The sequence below is a fragment of the Strix aluco genome, chromosome Z (genome assembly GCF_031877795.1).
Source record: "Strix aluco isolate bStrAlu1 chromosome Z, bStrAlu1.hap1, whole genome shotgun sequence".
Classification (NCBI taxonomy): Eukaryota; Metazoa; Chordata; class Aves; order Strigiformes; family Strigidae; genus Strix; species Strix aluco.
Genome location: NC_133971.1, coordinates 51,070,492 through 51,093,170, shown reverse-complemented (window position 1 = coordinate 51,093,170; position 22,679 = coordinate 51,070,492). Strand labels below are relative to the sequence as shown.

The window sequence follows — 22,679 nt, the reverse complement described above, 5'->3', positions numbered from 1 at the left end:
TTTTATTAATAGCTGCTGAAATTGGAGATTATAAGGTGCATTGCACAAAGTCTCCTGCAGATAAATCCACAGAGTAGCAATGGTACATGTGGAAAAAGTTTGCTCTGTTAGCAAGAAATGAGAACTACAGCCAACACCTTTCAACAAAACATTCATGAGGTAAGATTAATGGAGTTGATATATTAAGAGCCCATCTAGTCTGTTATTAAGCTGGAACTAAGGGAAAAAGATGATATTCTGAGGCATATTTTGGATTTGCTCCTCCTCATCACACTTCCTTTAAAATCAGAAAAGGCGGCATGACATACCCTGCAACTCTTACAGCATTTTCAATCTGTGTCTTAAAAATAGATGTAGAACATTTTAACATTCTTACCATGAGATTCCAGTCCAGCTCCCTGTGCCAGGCCGTTATCGTAAGACTGAAGGAAAAAACCCCACAGTTACTTTAGAACCACATCACTTTTGCAGACATTGCAATTTCTCAGTTTACTAGCAAAATTATCATCAGACCATAACTACCATTTAACCTGATTAAATTCTGAACCTATGCCTCAAAAAGATCTTGGCACAAAACACTTAACAAATCAGCCTTGTTTCAATGCAAGCAGCTTTTATGACTTCATCATGGAGCTCCTTTTAGTTGTTACGTATGTTAGAAGTCTGAAAAAAAGGTAAATTTGTCTTTGCCAAACAGGGAAAGCACGTGGTGCAGATAATCATTAAAGAAAAAAAACCCCACATTTTTCTTGTCTTTATAAAAAGAGAAAATGGATTGTAATTCCCAACAAAATTAAATGGGTAAATTAAATCTGTCTCTAACCCAACAGATGGTTAACATACAAAAGGCAAAATGCAAGGTACTATTGTGTGTACAATACTCAAGTACAAGAAATGCTTTAGTAAGGAGCAAGAACATCAGGCTTGATGATGGGGTAGGGAGGGGAAGAAGAAACTAGAGCAACAACATAATAAAGCATACTATTGGACTAAACCTACCCTATAAAATATTACTGTTAAAAATACCTTAACAATGTTGAAAAAACACTTTGTTAAGTGAAAGAAAAAGGAGAAACTTGAGTCTGATGAACAAAGCACCAAGAATATTATAGTACAGCTCTGTTAAGAGCAATCTAGAAGCAGATGATACTGTATATGTAGGAATAACAATCTTTATTCCCTAAAAATTCATTAAATCATATTGCATGATAAGAAATAAGAGATCACAGTAAGTTATTAATAAAATGGAAAATGCTTATTTTACAAGAGTTCATAGAATAGTCAATAAATTATCACTGGACAAGTAAAGTACCAAACTGTTTAGTAGGAACAAAAGTGAAGTTTAACTTTTGAAGTTAACACAGGTCCTACATCTTCTATATTAACTGCTCAATCAACATTTGGTTCAGTATCTACTCAGAAAGAAAGCAGTTTTAACTTCCCACCCACCCTCTCTGTCCCAATGCTGACTATGAATTTCTCATGTTTTCTCCAGGGGCTAGAAGACACAGGACACCTTGACAGACCACTAATGACTCCCATAGTCCTAACCAAAGGATGGCTACAAGAGCTAGAATGGCTTCAGGAATGACCTAAGCATTATTTTGTAAATGTTTCTAAAGCTGACATTGAGAAGAAAAAAAGGAAACAGAAGCAGACACAGAAGCTACATTAAAACTATATTCCTCAGTTTTTGAGTTGTTGCTGCAAGGTGAAACAACTAATAAGACTAACATGAGACTAGTAAGGCTAACATCTAATACATACACTTCAGTTTTAAGTAATTCCTATGAACATCTGAATGTTAAAACACATAGTGTAAACTCTTCACACTTCCTTTTAAGAACACAATGCAAATGTGCTACCACACTCCACAGACCCATTAACTGGTAAGCAAAGGCAAGCTGATCAGCAAAGCTATGCTGACAAAGCTAATTAACTCTACAAACTGTAATTGTAAGAGGAGGTGGTTTGCTTTATGTATGACAAAGTAATTAGCTCTGGAGAAAAGCTGTTCAGTGTGCATCCCAGACAGTGTACTATGTTGGGCTGTACAATTAGCTTGAAATTTTAATAGACAATAGGTGACCTTTGGCTGACTGGTGCCTATTTATTTACACACAGCAGCTGCTCTTTGGGAACTTGCATGCATTAAAGAACTAGGGAAATATTTTTGTTTCTTTGTCCTTTTCAAAAAAGACCCAGGAAATTATATGCAAAAGAGGCTCTAGGTTACTGCAACATGAAAGCTGCATAATTAAATACCATCCCCAGGAAATGTGTAAATCCAGTTGGGTACAATCTTTGCTTCATGGTCTCAAAGTTTCACAACCAGCTTAATTATATCAACAGACTCATATACCTACATTTCAAGAGGACTCTACTATATTAGAAGAAGCAGATGCTGTACTTAAAGCTTCTTGCAATATCTCTACTTAAAAACCACATTTGTGGCAAACCAAGCAATGTTGCAAAAAGCAGTATTTTAGAGTCTGTGGAAGTCGTTCAAAATTTCAGCACCCTAGTGTCTGTTGTTTTTCAATTAGTGATATATCTGACTTTTGAATGTGAAAGCCAAAAAACAACGTATGCTGGTAAAAATCATGTGATTGGAATCTGGCTATTTTACTGATGGTAAAATTGATCCACAATTACTTTTGTGATCAGTATTGCACAAACACTTTTTAGTCAAGCGATAACAAGAGGGCTATCCATTCTGTATGAAGATTCAATTATTTTTAAGTTACTTTTCTGAATAAAGCACCACCATTATTTCATGTTCCAATCTTCTGCTGTTCCTCACATGACCCCTCCCTCTTTCAGTTGTACTGAATTATATCTGTCACAATTCTTATACTGCATCACTAGAGAATAAATTCCAAAGAATAAGCTAAAAAATCCAGAAGATACAAAGATTACTGTGCTTAACCAGTCATTTTACTCTCCATCCAGATTAGTTGCACTTCACACACATGTATGCCAATTTGAACTGAAAAAAAATTTAACTATCCCTTGATTCATCTACGTGCAAATGATGACATATGACAGTAAAACAAAACCACACATTTCCGTCACAGAAGTTTACTACTAAGCAATGCAATCTCTTTTGTTTTATAATTAATGGAAATACCAGAATGAGGTAACATTGTAGCAAAAAAGGAATAAGCATTCGTAAGAAAGTCTATAGCATTATTCACTGTACAGTTAGTTACTGTAGTTATAGTGTCAATAGTTACGGTGTCAATTTTCCCAACAGGAACATAACAATTGGAATTTGCAGGTACAAGGATTAATACTAAGGCTCTAGAAGCGAGCTCCAAATTTGGTTCAAGATCACTGTAGACAGTAAATCTCCAGTGCCATTTCAAAGCTCCGAACTTTCAAAAAATCTCCACTTGCCTGTGCTACCAATGGCCTCTATGACGTTCTAGTTCTAGTCTTAGAAAGAAGTAATTGCTCCCTGATCACTTAATCTTTTCAGTGCTACTTATTGCTTTATATACTTCTGTCACACTCCACTTAATCATTTCATTCCCAGAATGGAGAGTCCTAGTATATTAAATGCTCCTTTTGCACAAGCTGGTTTGTATCTCTGACAACTCAGCTTAACTTCCTTTGTACCCCTCCTAGTTCCACTACATCCTTTTGGACCAAAACTGCACTCAGGTGTACAAAATGCCAACTAACAGTTGATACGATGTGTAGAACAACACAGTGCGGATTTTGCTCTTTGGCTTTGTTCTCTGTTCTTTCTTACTACTTGATTTTCCTGTTGTATCTCTCTAAGCCATCTGACTAAAGGCTCACCTCAGTAAACACCAACGTCCAGGATCAGAGGGGGAAGAACCCTCCTGACCTAAGCAGTGAAAAGTGAGCACCCTGACTCAGCTGCTCGCTCAGATTGTGAAAGAAGAATGGATAAATCATAGTCCCTGGAGGAAACCCACCAAGAGGATTCATCAGGGATATTCTCACCCTGCAAACCCATGCTAACTAAAGTGGGCTGCTAACTACTAGGATACAGGGGCTCTTATGGGATGCAAGGGAGTAAAATTCTGGGTTTGTATAAAACTTGTTATGGGGTGTTTTCTGGGGAATGCAGGGGTGTGCACAATATATTATGGGATGGTTAGGGAAAGGACCAACAGTGAGAAACTGAAAGATCAAAGCAGAGTGGGGAGGAACAAGCAAGAGAGAACAAAGGGAAAAAGGAGATAAAAGGTGCTAGTAGAGTGTGAACAGACTGCTGGTCCATATACTTGTATGACCGAGCCCTGCCCTTGACCACCTTGGTCGGTCCAAGACTATGGCAGTGTGCCAGGAAGCATCTTGTGATGTACAGTAAGAAATGCTTATGCATTTAACTGCCTCCTTAAAAAATAAACAACAAAAACCCCACAATTTGGTCTGAAGCAGGAGATTAATTCTTCTTTAGACTTGTTTCTCACTTAAATTTTACAATCTCACTGCTGGCAGCAACTACTAAAGCATACTGGTTTACAACAGAAGTTGTATGTCACCATAAATTTGTCTCTTTTTTGTGGACCAGAAGAGTTTACTAGGTATGTTTAATCACATTCCGGGAACTATAGTTTTCAAGCTTACTCAGCTTCTTTGAAGAACATTTATTTTAATCTTGGAAAATGTAATTCACTTAAACTAATGAAACATCATGAAAAAACATGTATTTACTAATATTGTCCTTCATTCCAAATATCTAATAAATAAATAATGAAGTGCATGACTGGAAACACTTAAAGTTGAACTGATGTCAATAATTAGTTTTACCTTTGATTCTGTAAGTCATTTAAAAAGCTCACTGAAATGTGATAATTTTGTTGATGCAGTGCTTTATTTATGCACTTTTTCTGAGTTATAGGAACATCAGGCCCTGGTTTTCAAAAACTTGCTTTCAATTTCAAATTTAGTTTTAAAGAAAAAAGATTGGATTTCATTTGTAGTGAACAAACACACCAAATAAAATTACCTTTCCAGTACACACATTACAGTGAAAATACAAATGCAAAAAAATCAACATATTTTTTCACTTTCAACTCGCTAAAGTAGGAACTGAAAGAAAGAAATTACCATAATATTTCAATTTGGACAGTGAGATTTTTAGTCATAGTTAAGAAATAAAGCTTTAAAATGTTGTAAGAAATAACACTTTGTACATACTTACCATACTTCTTCTAATGTAGTCAATCACTTTTTTCATATCCATGCCTGACCAGTTATCAAGCATGTAGCAGATGCAGGAAGCACAGTACACAAACCTCATATCATTCTCACTTCCTTCCAGCACCGCACAGAAACTGAAAGAAATGTTTCTGTCATTATACACTGTATAGCCTGTTGTATCAGAAAATATGAAAAGCAGTTCAAGGAATTGCATAACTTTTCTTTCAAAAATTAGTTACTTCTATTTACAGTGTTCACATAAATATAACCCAAAGCTACGCTAGATTTTCTTTTTAGATGATATAGCCTAAGTAAGCTAAGCAAAATGAATACAACTATCAACATTTAGGGGCTGGGCGACTTTACTTCCAGCAATGTAATGACACTGGTCTTTATTTATTCAAAGACGTTAATGCTTATGGTCTTTCACCTATCACAGTATATACTGATGTATGAGTTACCATTTTAACATTTACTCTGTTGGGCAGAATTCTTTGCTTTCCTAGAAATCTTAATAGTTCACAAGGTTTTCTTTCCTGACTGCAACTTCAGGACCAGATTCCCATGTATGTATAAATGTAATTGTTATTACTACCATTTCTAAGACAAATGGTGAAAATTACCTTCATTCCAGTTTTTGATTTCTTACAGCTACAGTCTTTTCAAACTCTATGAACATTTTAAAGTTCTTCTATCTGGGTTATCTAGGTACAATCCTGTGCTCTCTCAGAGACCCTTAAAATTAAGGTGGATGCTGTGATTTGGATGCTTGTACCAGAAACAGTGCGGCCAGCAGGACTATGGAAGTGATCATCCCCCTGTACTTGGCACTGCTGAGGTCGCATCTTGAATACTGTGTTCAGTTTTGGGCCCCTCACTGTAAGAAAGACATCAAGGTGCTGGAGTGTGTCCAAAGAGCAACGTAGCTGGTGAAAGGCCTAGAAGTGCACAAGTCTTATGAGGAGCGGCTGAGGGAACTGGGGTTGTTTAGCCTGGAGCAAAGAAGGCTGATGGGAGACCTCATAGTCCTCTACAACTACCTGACAGGAGGTTGTAGGTGGGTGTCAGTCCCTTCTCCCAACTAACAAGTGATAGGACAAGAGGAAATGGCCTCAAGTGCTCCAGGGGAGGTTTAGACTGGATATTAGGAAAAATTTCTTCAATGAAAGCGTTGTCAAGCACTGGAACAGGCTGCCCAGGAAAGTGGTTGAGTCACCATCCCTGAAGGTATTTAAAAGACATGTAGACGTGGTGCTTAGGGACGTGATTTAGTGGTGGACTTGGCAGTGTTAGGTTAACGATTGATTAGACTCAATGATCTTAAAGGTCCTTTCCAAACTAAATGATTCTTTGATAAACAGAAATAGGTAATAAATTTAATTCCTGTGACAATAAACAAACCTTTAACTGTTTGTTCTATGATTGCCGCATGACAAGCCTCCATTTTATTCAAAGAGCTAGTTAGTATATTTTGATGACTTAATCGTTTGCAAGAAGCCAGCACAATACAATATTTTGATGAGTCCTCCTGACAAATCTCTTCTAAAAAACAACAAAAACAAGGTACTTGTGTCTTTCAAGACAATCTTTTAAAGATGACTATCACCACTACGACACTCCCTCCTTGACCCTGCAATTCAAGTATGTACCCCATTATCTTCTTGCATAGAAAAGCCTCCAACATTTACTGGGAGATACTTTTTCCCTCCTAACCCCAATGGTGCCAGGCCCTGCTCTCTGCAGCTCAGGCAGGGAGCAACTCCATTGCTCTCTGGATAAGACACAGGACATCCTGGGAAACCAGGACACTTCTTTGCCAGTACTGTGGTTTACAAACTTGCACCATCCTCAGGTGACAACTGCACTGTATGTTTTCCAGAGACTTCAAATCACACTCAGCTAAGGTAAAGTAGAAGTGAAAGTACACACATTTATTCACAATGTAAAAAGAATATAATTTTAAAAAAATATTTTTTTTTTAGTTTTTGTTTCTTCACACCTGTCTTTTATTAACTAAGACTAGCATGCTTATGCTAGGGTCACAGCAGAAAAATGTCTCCCTCACTGAGCTCACTAGCTGTTTTCATCTGGACAAGACGTTAGCTCAAGTTCTGGCCTTCACACATCCTCCCTCTTTGGAGCAGTAAAACCTGTTTTCATAGCTATGAAAATGTCTGTCACACTAGAAATTGATTCCTGCCAAAGTAACAATTCTATGTCAGTGCAAAGCACTAGGGGCTAGCTGGCACTCTCCTGCATTTGACCAAAACAAAAGCTTTCTTAACTCTTAAAGGGTGACAGCAATTTCATGGTGAAGTGAAAGATAATTCCTTCAGGGACATTTCTATAATTCTGCATTTCTGAAATTACTCTTTCAAAAATGACATTTGGTAAAACTTAAACATAGACAGATCATGTACACTAGCAGAAGTTTTCATTAGCTACCAGCTTCAGTCTGCATTAAAAAAAACAAAAAACCCCACCAACAGAAGTAGATCAAGGGGTATATACCATCTATTAGAAAATGTATGCAAAAAGAACAGATCTCACAATGAAGTTTAGTAATATTATACTATTACAAGTAATATAGAGGCTAATTCATCCTCTGTGTTGATGTCTCGAATCTCATAAAACTAAACAAAGCCCATCCTCCCACAAAGCAGAGCAAACATCATCATAGTAGTGTTCCAGGGTCCTGCAAAAAACAGAGAATGTAACACAGAAAACCATACTTATCTGAAGGACAGAACAGAAGAACTACTATCCTCAAAACAAACAAATCCATTAGCTTTCCAGGAATAAGTACCTACAGTTGTAAGCAAATACCATCATTCTCTAATGTGAAAGCTAATCTATAGATAAAGTGCTGTTTGGTCCTGTAAACTGGCATGTGTTCTACGACTGATAATGATTACCCACCCAAGTATTTTCTAATAGAAAGAAAAGATTATATAGCTACTTTCATAAAACCCACGTTTCTTATGTTTCATTCCACGTCTGGGTTTTCTATTAAGCTTTCAGAGAGTTGTAGAATATAAAGTATCTTTTACCTTCCATCCTCCAGCTGGAGAGCTCTCAGTCCTGCCAGTACGGCATCTTTATTTACTCGACTTAAATCATCTCCAAGAATAACCAGACATGACAGACCTGTGTAAGTCATTGCTATGTGCCCACTATCATAGGGATGAGATATACCTGGACCCTAGAAAAACAGGGGACAAAATAAAAATACTGAAAAATTGTAAGACCTTATATTAGAGCCAAGCATTCATTTTTAAAAAAAAAATTAAGAGGTAAACAAAGTTTTTTTTCCCTTCACTCATTATCGTTAAATTGAGGGCATCCCAGTCAGATCTTCTAATGCAACTAAGCTGCTGCACAGCTCTTCTATCCTTGTAAACAGTTGGTCAGTAGAAAGTTTTGGAAAAAAGCTTCACCAAGAGTGGTATTTATGCAAGAGGTAAGCATAAAGATGGGATGTGCTCAAGTGTACCTAAGTTTATCCTGACACATCACTGGGCATTAGCTTTCTGGCAGCTGAGTAAGCACTGTTAAAACAGCTGGATGTCCCTTCAAAGATTTTACAATCTAATGATCTACAAGTAGAAGGCACTGTGAGGGATTATTAATCTGTCCATTGAAGTAATACCAAATTAGCCTCTCATCTACTTTCATCTCTATTCTAAAACAATAATCAGAGTTTAAACAATGTATTTACATAGCAGATAATGTCAACTGAAAAGCTAAAATGAAAGTTAAATGCTGACTAGTCACATGATACAAATCACAATAATGAGTGGGGGATTGATACAGCTGTGCCAGAATTATTATTTTTTCCTTCCAATATTTTATAGGCACATCCTGGACTGTACCACTTCATGAAATCAGAAACCACATGTAACAAAATGACTTTAGATACCTGGGATGGTTCAGTTTGGAGCAACTGGGAGACAACTATTTTAAACAGAATAAAAGCTATTTCAATACTGAGTTGTATAGACAAGCAAGTTTTTAAATCACATTTTACTAGTATTACTGCCTAGTCAGTGGCCATTTTTATTTTGCAATTCATCCTAAAAACACATGCAAAAGCAGTATAAAACCAAATTCAAGATTATGTTATGTGTAACTGGTATTTTTCAGGTAAGTCACGCTTATTTCCAAAGCCAAAAAGCTTTGCTTCTAATAAGAGACTGGAAGAAAAATACTTATTACCCACTAGACAGCAAGGGACTGTTCTTACACTAGGGAATCAAACACCATTGGGAAAGGGAGGCAGAAAACAAGGTGAAAGTGACTGCAGCAGCAGTGAAAAAGCTCTAGCTATACAAAGAGAAGGGGAACAAGGGAGTAAGCACTGAAAGCTGCACCTCCTCTCCCTCATTTCCATATCTGGACTCTGTTGAGAAGCAGACACAAATCACAACAACTTCCACTCCTGCCCCACAGCTGCCAGTACCCCACCACTGTCTTCTGCCCTGCACATCCCCCAGTCACACACACACAGTCACAGAGTGGTGGAGGTTGGCAGGGACCTCAGGAGGTCATCTGATCCAAACCCCTACAGCCAGTTGCCCAGGACCATGTCTAGACAGGTTTTGGGTATCTGCAAGGATGGACACTCCACAGCCTCTCTGGGCAATCCGTGTCAGTGCTCTGTCACCCTCACAGGGAAAAAGTGTTTCCTGATGTTCAGAGGGAACCTCCTGCATTTCAGTGTGTGCCCATTGCCTCTGGTCCTGTCACTGGGCACCACTGAAAAGAGCCTGGCTCTGCCCTCTTTGCACTGTCCCTTCAGGTGTTTATATACATTGATGAGATCTCCCTAAGCCTTCTCTCTCCAGGCCGAACATTCACAGCTCTCAGCCTTTCCTTGTAGGAGAGGTGCACCAGTCCCAGACTTCCCCATGGGGCACCCCACAGATGGAGGACAGCTGTGCCCTCAAACAGCTTAGAAAAAGCTACTGCAGACATGAAACGTGTTTTTTTAACTTGAGTGGATGACAGGCTCTAATCCCAGAAGGAACAACTTGGCCTATCATACCAATTTTAAGGATTTTAAATCTAATCTTCTTTTCAGAATATCTTCCCCTTAAAAGTTTTATTATAAGCAGCTTAACCCTTGTGATGCATCAACTTATTTCAAATGTAAAATTCTGCTCCAAAAATCCAGACATACAGGGTGACACAAATTCGCTTTGACACAGAGAAGTATTCAGTTTAATGTAATTGATTAATTTACTTTTAAGCAAAGCAAGTCTCTATTCTAAACCACCAAATTTGAACCAGTTCTTGAACTAAAAGGATTCTCAATGTCCCATCTCTGTACCTAAAGCTTCTCATGTATTTTGCCAAATGAAATACAAGACATTCACTAGTCAGTGAAAAATATCTGTAAAGGTTCTCTGATATTAGGACCAACTGCTTACAAAATGTCCCAGCAGTTCCCGTCAGCAACTACAAAGAAAATCAAGTTTCCAAACATCTATAGAATTGAAGTTAAACTGGAATGAGAGGAACACTTAATTTCTTCCTACTTGAAATAACCTAGAGCAGGGAAGTGCAGAAGATGCCTCTGCTCATTTCACACAAATACACTAAAAATGCTGGAGCCTGAGAATCAACGTTAACTGTCCACCACTGCTGTTTACACATTGTTACAGGTAGTTCCTCTTCAAATCAATATTGACATCAGGAACAAGTGAACAATAATAGATACCGTGAAAGAGTTTGACTTTACATTTGAAAATATTCTTTCCAGAGGAAGACTACATTCACTAAGCAAGAAAGATTTACTCCAAGGATATTCAGACTTGCTTTTTAAAACCATATTTATGAAAATTCTACCCAAATGTTTTAACTACTACAAACATGCTTGGATAATCAGGACATCTTCTAAGGCATCTATAGTTCTCAAACGTTCTCCTTCAAGTGACAATTTTTCATAGTGTCTATGTAAAGTCACTGAAAATTCCTGCTGCACAAGACGCTTTTTTCTTTTAAATTGTACTTTTCTAAACACATGCTAATTCCACATTGCCTGGAAAGCTCTGGCAGCCTACAAACATGTTTAAATAACTGGGCCCTTATTTTTTAGTGAATTCTGTATTTTAGTATTTCTGTTACACTCTTACTAGCTGCAGCAAAAACAGACTGCAGGCAAAGTGTTATAAGCACACATACTGTATGAAATTAAATAATACAATCCCCCTCAAATTGTATCCATAACTACACTACCTGGACAAATTCTATCTGTACTTCCTTTTCTATGCAAACATTTCAACATGTAGTGGTAGCACACTGCTTTTCCAAATACAGGCTTTCAACAACACCAGAGCTGTATAAAATTTTGTGACTCTGGTAGTTTTAATAAAGAGCACAAACTATATTTGTATGATGCATATAAAGTAAACAATAGTGTCTGCTGTCTGCACATACAATCAGGAAGTTCACAGCTAAATTAGTACTGCCATCTGCTCCTGTCCTTGAACATCAAACAAATATTAAGGTACAAGTAATGCAGAAAAGACTGTTAAGATACATAATTTCGGAACATCATTACGTGGGGAATCAGGGAGATGGTCTCAGCATTCAAGAACAGCTGCTCACAGGTCACAGGACTACCTTTACTACTAATAGTTTTATCACATTATTATCAAGTGGCAATTAATTAAATCCTTTATATGATAAGTTGGTATGCTGCTAGGTATCTTGATATGTAATTACTAAAAAAGCCAGTGAAAGTGACAGAGGGTCCAACATACTGGTATGCACCCAGTATCTTGAGAACATTTGGTTTAGGGTCAAAAACTCCAACAAACATGGCCAATATTTCAATAAAATTAAATTAAACACAGAAGGATCAGAATCAAATATGAGATCATACAGTAATCACTATAAGGCATACTCACAGAGGCCAACATGATGTTTCATATGTGTAATTACTGTAGGATTTTGGAAGCTTTTGAAAGCCTAGCAGATCTCTGTTCACCACATGTAGTTTAAAAAAAAAAAAACACGTAACAAAACAGATATGCTTGTTCACCAGAAGAATAGAAAAATAATATATTCTCTACACTAATCATAATCATTGAAATTTTAAGTGTACTGGAATTTACTTTCTCTTCTAGGTTCCATGTAATGACTTCAAGCTCATTATGATACTGCTTACCGAATTTTATGTTGTACCTACACAGATCAATATATACTTCACACACTAATGCAACAAAACACCTGAGCCCAAGTAACAGGGTGTCTTTGAGGGGACAACAATCAGAATAATTGGACATTTCAGACAAAAGAAAAACCAACCCAAGAAAACAGTAATTTTTTGCATAAAATTGAGAATTCATAAAGTTTGTAGAAACTGGCCCTGTAACAATTTTATATCATGAAGTAGGACTGCAATGGCTTCTCCAAATGCAAAAGATTACAGCAAGTCTCAAAGGTTTCATGAGATAATTGCTAATAACTCTAAAATCTGCATGACTGGGAGGAAGTGTTGCTAGACTGCCTCTGATATGAAGGACAAAGTAATTCAGACATTGTGTAGAAATTTGTCCTAAATTTATCAAACACACCACAGTCAAGGCACCTAATCTTTAATTGGCTTCTTCAGGCTTGGTAAAAAGAAGTTCCTTTTTAAGTTCACACAGAAAACAGATTAACTTGGATCTCAGTGACAGAGTAAAACAGTTCTGCTCTATGGGCGTTACCATCATGGTCTCCACAATCTGAGCCTTCCTTTAAAAAATTAACACTTAAAAATGCAAGATGAGGGGAAACTCTCAAACATTTGAATCTGATTCAGTGGCATGGTAATGTTCCCTACCACATTATCCAGAACAGCTATTTAAACATAACTCATGGTCACCAACAATTCCTGCTGACCACTGCAGAGAGGGCTAAGAAACTCTCCCTGCTGTAAAAGCATGGGCAAGATCTCTCCAACCACTAATAAAGAATGCTACTGAATACACTCCTATACAGGCAAAGTCCCACTTTCAAAAAACTTTCTTCTCACACCTGGCATCACTGTTACAAACATGGATTGTTTCAGCACTGAGAAAATACAATGTTGTTTACTGCAATCCTACATAAGAGTTCCAGGTATTGGCTTTCAGTCTAGCCCCTAAAAATTATTTGTAACACTTTAAAGAGATTGAAAAGACCTAGGCCCATTGAAACTCTGAGGAGACTGTTCACCCCTAAAATTAAAAAGCTAATTCAAACTCCAGTAACACCAAATCAGAGAGACTTCAGAACCTGGATCCATTTCAAAAAATAACTGTAATCTAATTTTAAATGATTCATGTTTAAATGCAGTGATAGAAGTGGCACTCTTAGCCTTCATTTACAATTAAGACTGTTAAGGCTGTGTCTGGTGTTGAAGTTGATACGATTTTGCTTCACTTTTGCTACAGTCCCAAAGAGCTCAGACACTAAAACCAAACACTGAAAGGGTAACAGCTAAAAAAAAAAAAAAGACCAAACCAACCCCAAATTAAAACCAAATGAGCTATCCTAGTAACATTTAGCAAAGTTGGAAATTCTAACATATACCTTGCTTTTTTCCATTATTTTGAAGGGTGCCTAGTGACAGAAGGGATTTGACTACCTCCAGTATGGCACTTTCTCAGAGTTCAAGAATGAAATCACTACAGTGGCATGTAATAAATAGTAACTGTCAATGCAAATCCAAAATGCTTACAGGCTTTTTCAAAAATTATTTTTCGAGTCGTAGCTTTAATAGAACATTTTAAAATGATGAATAAAGAAAAATGACAAGACCTTAAACATAATTCAGAGTCATTGCAGTGGATTTCCAAGTCTTCCTTTTTCTGAGTTATTTCAGAACATTTTAGGGCAACAGTGCAGAAAATACTTTAAACCTTTGTATGCCAATAAATCAAGCAGATCTGATCCCTCTAATGCAGATGTAATGAAAAAAGTATTGAAATGCTTGAATAAAAAGCACATCCATCTGCAAACAGTTTTCTAGAGATAATGACCTTCTAGCTAATTTCCTCAGGTTACATGATTCGACTCCTTTGTCCCTCCTGCAGGTTCATGTAGACATGTAAAAAACCCTCTTCACAATTATTTCTCCCTTGTTAGAAAGTGCATCCTCTGAATATTACTGCTACGAGTACTTGCCTGACTTGCTATGTGAAGAGGCATATGCAGTTATTAGTCCGATGTAGATTAACATTCCCACAAGCTATTCAGAAGCATAAAGTTATGCTGTTAAGAGTAAATAAAAATAAGGCCAAAACAGGCTGCTATACTACCTTCATACTCGTTAGTTCAAGCAATTTTACACTCAACTACAGTCATTAGTGTATAAGATGCCCATCCTTCCTTTTCAATTTCAGATCCCAGAATTCATTCATTCATTTATATCTAAAATCTTTCTATCTGTCCACCACAAAAATCAAATACTTGGTGATAATTTAGTGCTTTTCTGGATTTTTCATCCACTCTTTAGTGAGATTTGACTTTTCACTCTCAAATGCAGGACAGAACTACTGTACTTCTTTGACCAGTCCTTCCTGCACACTGGCCTCTACTTCCCTCTTCCAACCATATCAGACCTGCACCATCTTTGGCAGCCTCTGCACACCTCCTTTCTCTCTTGCATTAAGGACAGTTTCTTTTCATACACAGATTTAACTTCTGAACTTCAGTTCCGTGGGCTTCAAAGCATCCTCTCTTACAGTCATGACAAACTAGGATGAGCGAAGCCTTGCCTATGTTTGAGTGGATACCAGGTACGATCAAATTTCATCACAGGAAGAGGAATACTCTTGAAGAACAGCATGTACTGAACCACTTAATAAGGAGCTATTCTGCGCACCTCTACCAGGCAACAGTTCTTGAGTTAGAGAATTTTCCCTACTTCAGTAACAGATCAGAGAAGGGGGAGAGTACACTGAGATAAGTCACAATTTGTATGCCAATTTCTCTACAGCCCTGCAAGCTCAAGTGGTACCATTTTAATACATTTCTTATGCATGTTTCTTAAAAGCTCTGCAAACATTTCAGTGTATTAGCAGTGCAAAAATCACTGCCTTCCAGATTGTGCTGGGTTTGTGTGGCAGTGTTTTGGTAACGGGGGAGGGGGCTACAGCAGTGGCCCCTGTGAGCTTCTCAAAAGCTCCCAGCTCCCCTAGCTCCAAGTTGGACCTGCCTCTGCAATAATCTATTTAAGAAGGAAAACCTGAGAGGGGGTTGGGGAGTCTTGTGAGGAGGGATTACAAGAAGGACACCTGTGTGAACACCGAGATCTCCCCTGTACCCCGTGGTGAGACAGCAGGGCTGCCCCCCTGTCACCCACGGAGGTCACCAGAGGAGCAGAGATTCACCTGCAGCCTGTGGAGGACCCCCGGGACTCTGTGGGAAAAAGAAGCCCCCACTGTTGTAGTTCAGTGCTGGGAGGACTGCAACATGTGGGGGTGACCCACACTGGAGCATCTCGAGAAGAATGCATCCCATGGGGAAGAGTCATGGTGGAGAAAGTTTGTGGAGGACTGTCTCCAGTGAGAGGCATGCCAGGTGGAGCAGGGGGAAGAATACAGAGGAGTCCTTCCCCCACCCCAACCTTGCATAAAGATGTGGCAGGACTGACTACACCCCGCATCCCCTGCCCTGTGATGCTGAGCAGGAGGTAGAGATATCAGGAACAAAACTAAGCCTAGGAAGAAGGCAGGGGTGGGTAGAGGTGTTTTTTAAGATATGGTAACACTTCTCACTGTCCCATTCTGTCTGTTAAGTGTTGGGTTTGTTAGTGTTTGAATTAAAGTGATGTTCTTTTTTTTCTTCCCCTAATGAGCCTGTCTTTTGCCTGTGACCATAACAGGTGAGCAACCCCTCTCTGTCCTTATCTTCACTCCTGAGCCTTTTGATTCATTTTCTCCTTCCCAGCGCTGGAGGGGAAGGGGTGAGTGAATGGCTGCATGATGCTCAGTTGCTCTCTGGGCTTGAACCATGACACAGATATTTCATAAGTATGCAGTTAATATTATAAAAAAGATATAAGATCATTTATTGCCCAATTGAAAATATTTCACACACACACACACTCTTAACTCACCTTGGAGGGATTGAAAGGCATCCCTAAATATGAAGACCCTCTGAATCCACAGCGATTCAAGTTTGATCCTGGAAAAGACAAAAAAAATAAACACTCAACTAACTTGCTTTGTTGAAACACTCGTCATAAACCATAATTCTCTAGTCAAGATCAAGACCTGTTAGTTCAAGATTATTCACAGTATTACTAGAGTTTGCATGTGTCTTTCAGTATGTTCCCAAACTCAATTTCTTATCACTCTGATTAATAACTAAATAAATAACAAAACAAAACCACAAGCAAACTTGATCCAGCTGCAATGATAAAGCAACAGATTTTTTTGATTTGGTGTAAATATAGCGTTCATATCAGCACAGAATTGTCTTCCATGCTCACTAAAAAAAAAAAAAAAAAAGAAAAAAAGAAAAAAAAAGGATTGCTCCCCTGGAAAAGTGCCCAGAGTTAACAGATTTTTTCCTCTCTGGCTTCCTGCCTGGTAATACCGTCTGTTCCTAAGCAGAATTGTTTTAAGATACTTTGTAACATGTACAAGGACAAACAAAGTGTATGCAGTTTTAAGCTAGCACTGATCTAACTCAATACTGTCAGAGTAAAATAGTTAAAATGATGTGAAAGGCAAATTTTTAATTGAAGCCATTTCTCTCACCCAAAACACAGGCACCAGAATACTTCTGTTAGTGACTCAGTATAATTTGTTTTAAATGTGTCACAGTACCTGAATATGCAGCATACAGAAGTGTGCACCACACAATATCTAGAGGTAAGTACAGGTTTGCAGGGCTCAAATTTGCTTCTGCACGGCAAAAACTCAACTACTTTACTCCTCAGCCTCTGAAAGTAAAAGCCTAATGAGTGTGGTAGTTCAACAGCACTCGGGTGTTCTTAAATTCTCTTCCCCTTTTTTTTCAGCTCTTCAGCCTTTCATCTAAAAATCCTCATGGAGATTAGGGAAAATTGCACCACACTTATCAAACAAGAATAGTTATAAAACTAGAAGTCCTAAAAAACATCACTATGCAATGTGGTCTACCAGTTCTGATGTCATTATCAGCATGTTAGTTTCTAATTTAAAATACACTCTGCATGTATGAAACATTTAAACTAGAAGCTTTTATTAGTCTAAGTACTTCAACATGGTTAAAAGTGTTCAAGTTTCTCTACCAGATAAGTCTTTGGTTCTAATATACATGGAGTGAACCACCTGCAATTCTCCCCTTCCTCCACCTTTCAATCAAAAGTACTTTTTAATGAATTTACAGGTGTAATGAAGGTCATTTCAGCCTGCACTAAAAACTGATATACTATAGTCATACCCACAAAGAGAAAACAGAGGACTAACTGTATCTGTAGACAAAAAAATGTTTGACTGTTGTATTTTGTTATAAGCTAAATCTTCTCAGCAGAGAACATTTGCCTGTTAGCTCCTGGAGTCAAAGACTTGCATTTCATGTTGCAACAGGTTCTGGAAAGCACAATAAATATTAATATTAAGGACTAATCTAAGGTCCTGAAGGACACTGCCCAAAGAGCATCACAATTTGAAAAATGATGCTGTTAATGAATTATCAAGAGGAAAACTAGAATTCCTACTTCTTAAATTTCCTAGGAGACATTGTGGAAAAATTACCATTCACTTGGCCCATTTTCACTAAAAATGAATCTGTGTCTTAAGTGCTTAAGTAAACTACAGAATTCACTTTGAAATGGTACTAATGTGGAAAACCTTTGTCCAGAAAACAGTTGTTAGCCTACTAGCACACTGGTGTTCTGGCCTGCTGCAAATAAAAAAGTGCTACAATTAGGACAGTTCTGCAGTCAGAACTCAGCTGCTAGTTGCTAGACGGAAGTATTCATCCCTAGAAATGGCAGTATGAAACCCAAGCACAGTGTGCACTTTGTGGGTCACTTTTGACTGGTGTCTGATTTGACAGCTACTATGAACGAGAGACATTAAAAATAAAGTACGTGAATGAAATCAGGATCTATCATTCCCTTCAGCGGTTCAATTTTCCTGTAATAGTTTAAAATTTTTGTTGTATTACTAAACTGGTACCAACTAAAAACCAGCATTGGTAATTTTAAAATGCTGGATTTTTAACTGTGTTACTATCATTGATTAAAAATTTATTTAGACTCTTTATGCCAGTGCCTTCTGATCTCCCATCCTAGACTTTACACACTGGCTCCTAGAAGAAACAGAAGAACAGCATGGCTCTTCCATGCCCTTACTATCGCATAATCTTTAAAGGGGATTTTATCCCTTCCTCTAAACAAAAAAAAAATTTGTCATTAATACGCATCTTCCTAGACCTTCAGCATTACAGGTGAATTGCTAAATTTCTAGTTACAATTCTTGAATTAAAAAATAGAGTGCTGAGCTGATGAAGGAAGTGTTAAAACAGGAAGTGAAAACAGCTCATTTCTAACCAGATGACTGTGGCACATTGATGTCATGTCTCCAATTTTTCTTTAGCCTCCTGTGAACATACAAGTTCAAAACTAAATGGGAACCAAAGGAGAATTAGGGAAAACCCACTGTCTTTCAGTTTACGCACATCACATCACCTTCTCTGAGCTGGTTTTACTATTTCATTGGAAAGTACTTGTACTTCTTATCTTACCTACTAATTTAATAGCGATAATCAAACTATTGCCTACTGTCCTTAATCACAAACAGCCTGTCTGAATCAGAAATAGAACTGGAAATCAAACATACCTTAATTAAAAGGGTATGATCATAGTTTATGTCCCTTGTAAAAAATTGCTGGAGTGACTAGGTCAGCTCCAGCAGGGTCTGATCAAGCATCAAGTATAACTGCAGTTATGAAATGGTACCACCTAGTGTTCACTTTTAGAGTTAAGCATATTTAACCACTTTCTGAAAGAGCTTAAGACAGCAAAAAGTAATAAATGTTTCATCAATCGCTGCATGACTACTGAAGTTGAAAAAAACTTTTCACATTTGACAACAGAACTAAGGAAAACTGACCCTTTTCCCAAACTAAAAGACTCCACGCTTAGATCAAGAGCTGAGACTTTCCCATAAAGAACACCATGTTACTTATGTATGTGTAGGCCAGAAAGTCCTTAAGACTTGTAACAGAGCTTCAAGCCATGGCCACACACAGCTTATCCTGGGAGCTCTTTTGTTACAGGACATTTTTGTTATTTATTTTCTATGATTTTTCTTGCACGGGAAGATGGATAACTTTTACCACTATTTCTTCCCATTACAGTTACCTGTGCACTCCTCTGGTTCCAAGGCTTTTCTCATTTTGCTAAATACAGAAGCAGGCTTATATATATATCATTAAATTCTTAATATAAAAAAAAAAATCACAGATTTAACACAAGCTGACACAGTCAGTGCATCGAGATAAAGGTAAGCATAAACAATTCTTACTGAACGAGGGCTAAAAACAATTATTCTTATAAATCAAAGCACTAGAATATGTCATAAAATGCAATTCTCTAAAATGGAAGTCCATTATACATCCAGCTAAATACTTCAAATGTGCCCATTAAAGAAAGTTATGTTGGAAGAAAATTTGTATTTCTGCTCCAGAAACTCATGATCAGAAAGCTCACATGTAACAATGATCTAAAAAACAGCCAACGACATTTTATCCATTTTTTCAGTACTCACAAGTAAAGAAAGAATCATTATTACAAATCTAAATTCAGACTTTGACAGAAGAAAGTTTTAGATCCTTGATGTAGTGTAATGGTTTTCAGCCTGCTATGCATAGGTCCTGGGGGTTCAGACCCACAAATGAAATATGCCTCAGCTCTCCTTTTGGTGCCATTTCTTAGTACAGCAAAGCTAGTGAAGCATCCAGCTGTCTAAAAGCACAACCTTCTTCCCTCTCCCTTACTGGCCTGGCACTAGCACTCCCAGCCAACACAGTTCACCAACACAACACAAAGCTAACCTTCTGTTAGATAAATAAATGCATGAATCTTCAACAAGCTAAACCAGCTCTCAAGCAGGGTCAAACAAGTGCCAGTGTTGCTAGGGGGGAGGATGGTGGATGAATACGGACAAGAAGTGTGTGCCTTCACTGTCTGTCTGTAATTAGATTACTTGAGTACAGAGCCCTGAATTCAATCTCTTTCAGAAGTGCTGAATTGATTTTAAAAGTGACCTGCAAGAATCTACTGGGATACAACTTTCTCACATTGCTACAAGTTGCACTTTAAAAGAGTTAAAACAAGTTTGAAATTCTGTCTAGGAGCTGATTTATGAGAGGAAAAACAGTAAAGCTCCTACATGACAAGAATCTTAAGAACAAGCAGTTGAAACAGAGTCTTTTGTCAACTCTTGTCCAGTTTCACTAACAGTTTAAAAAGTATGTCCTAGCCTAAATATGTGTCATTTCTGATAAGGCTTGTAAAAAAGCACCACTCTCCTCAAAAGGAAAAAATTTTTCAAGATTTCAACTTCTTTCTAAAACCCAGTGAGATCTTTCTGCAGTGAACATACAAACCAACCAAAAAACACATACTAGCCATGCACCTACATAGAGCATTTACTAAAGTGAAGGAAAAGTAACAATGGCCAAAATCTATGGAATATAAAGCCAAACTATTTTGCAAGAATTATAGAAGACAGGGGGCCTTTAAATAAGCAGAAGACTGCCATGAAACAAAGCATTCAGCTAAGGATGGTAGGTTTCTGTGTGAGGGTCAGCTCATGTGTGTGACATGCCATTCTCTCCTAATTAGAATTTGTATTGAGGCAGTTTCTAAAACACTAGATCTGAAATTATGGTACCTAAAGGACCTTATTAATTTGAATCACAGTTACAATAAACCCACAGAAGAATAAAGTCTATCCTGACAGACCTTAATCTTTAGCTTCCTTTACAGCATTTCAATTAGGCTCACAGAGTATATATTTGCTTTCTTACTTCACACTGATAAGCTCAAAATTTAAAAGGCTACAAACCTCTGAACTGTTCATTAGCCATCAGACATATCACATACCAGTAAATACAAACATGTTGCCTAAAATGATCACAGTATATTATGAGACTCTGCCTAAAAAGTATTCTAGAACACCAATTCTGAATTTTCTACCATGTTTTCTAAAGTCCCGCTGTGGTGGGTTGACCGTGAACAGCAGCGAAGCACCCACAAAGCCCTGTCCTGTGGGAGGGTGAGAAAGCAAGAGAGAAGGGGAGAAGACTCACAGATTGAGACAGAGAGAGTTTGATAGGTGAAGCAAGAGCTGCAGGAACAAGCAAAGCAAAGGAGGAATTCATTCACTGCTTTCCATCGGCCAGGCAAATGTTTAGCCACTTCGCAGAAACCAGGGACTCAGCACACCTAACAGTTACCCAGGAAGACAAACACCACAACCACAAACATATCATGTCCTTTCTCCTCATTTCCCTGAACTTTTACTGATGAATATGATGTCAGATAGTATGGAGTGTCCCTTGGGTCAGTAGTCCTAGCTGTATCTGCTGTGGGAGAAGGGGCACTGAGGGGGAAAGAAAGAGACAGCCTTCATGTTGTGCAGGCATTGCTCAGCAACACCTACAACACTGGTGTGTTACCAACCTCATTTTAGTCATAAACCCAAAACAGAGCAACATACAGGCTACTATGGAAAAAATTAATTCTCTCCCAGCCAGTACACCTACTGAAATAGTTATTGATAAAAATAAACAGATATTAAGTCTCCCATTCATCAGAAAAATGACTGTAAGGTAGCAGTAGGTAGTAAGGTAGTTCTCAAATTGATTTGAATTTGTCATCTTAAAAAAGTGCTTTAAATAAAAATCAACTGAAGTGCTATGGATACGGAAGCTTCAGAGGGACAAACATGAACAGCAGAGAAATTTATTTTTCTGGTAAGAATTACAGGACTTCTCTTTTTGCTCATTTTAGGAATTCCACCAGTAACATGGTCAAAAACAAACCCCAAGATTCTGTAAAAATATATTCCAATTTAAAATTTAAGTTTTAAATAGGTTGTCAGTCCCACAGCCAAAATTAATGAAGACTTGTATCAAATACAGTTACTTAAGGCAAGATTCTTGAAATACATTATTCCAGAAACTACATCATAAAACTGTGTATAATTTAAATGTTTAAAAATCAATTTTCCACTGAGAGATTTATCAGCATGCACGTAACGAAAGCTGCAATAGAATGTTTCTTTAAAAGCAGAGTAAAGTTGGGGTTTTTTACCTGAAAGGATTCTGATGCACCAAGCTGGCAACTGTTCTCTAGCTAGAGGTGCACCAGCATTTTGAAAGCAAAAACTTCACTGCTGCAGCCTAGGAAAGCTTAGCTGCTTCCTCAAACAGGCCAAAAGAGGGAGTAAAAGCTCTACTGCTGGAAGGCTGCCAATTAACAAACGTTGCACACACCCAGGATTAAAAATAGAGAGTCAATA

At 37.8% G+C, this 22,679-nt stretch overlaps 1 protein-coding gene across 1 annotated transcript in view; it reads right to left on the bottom strand.

Annotated features, from left to right (window-relative positions):
• Positions 1-22,679, bottom strand: part of PGGT1B (protein geranylgeranyltransferase type I subunit beta) — a 36,602-nt gene that overhangs the window by 6,057 nt on the left and 7,866 nt on the right. The window contains 4 exon segments of the mRNA XM_074812334.1: positions 377-422; positions 5,183-5,315; positions 8,232-8,383; positions 16,274-16,341. Coding sequence (XP_074668435.1) covers positions 377-422; positions 5,183-5,315; positions 8,232-8,383; positions 16,274-16,341 — 399 coding nt within the window.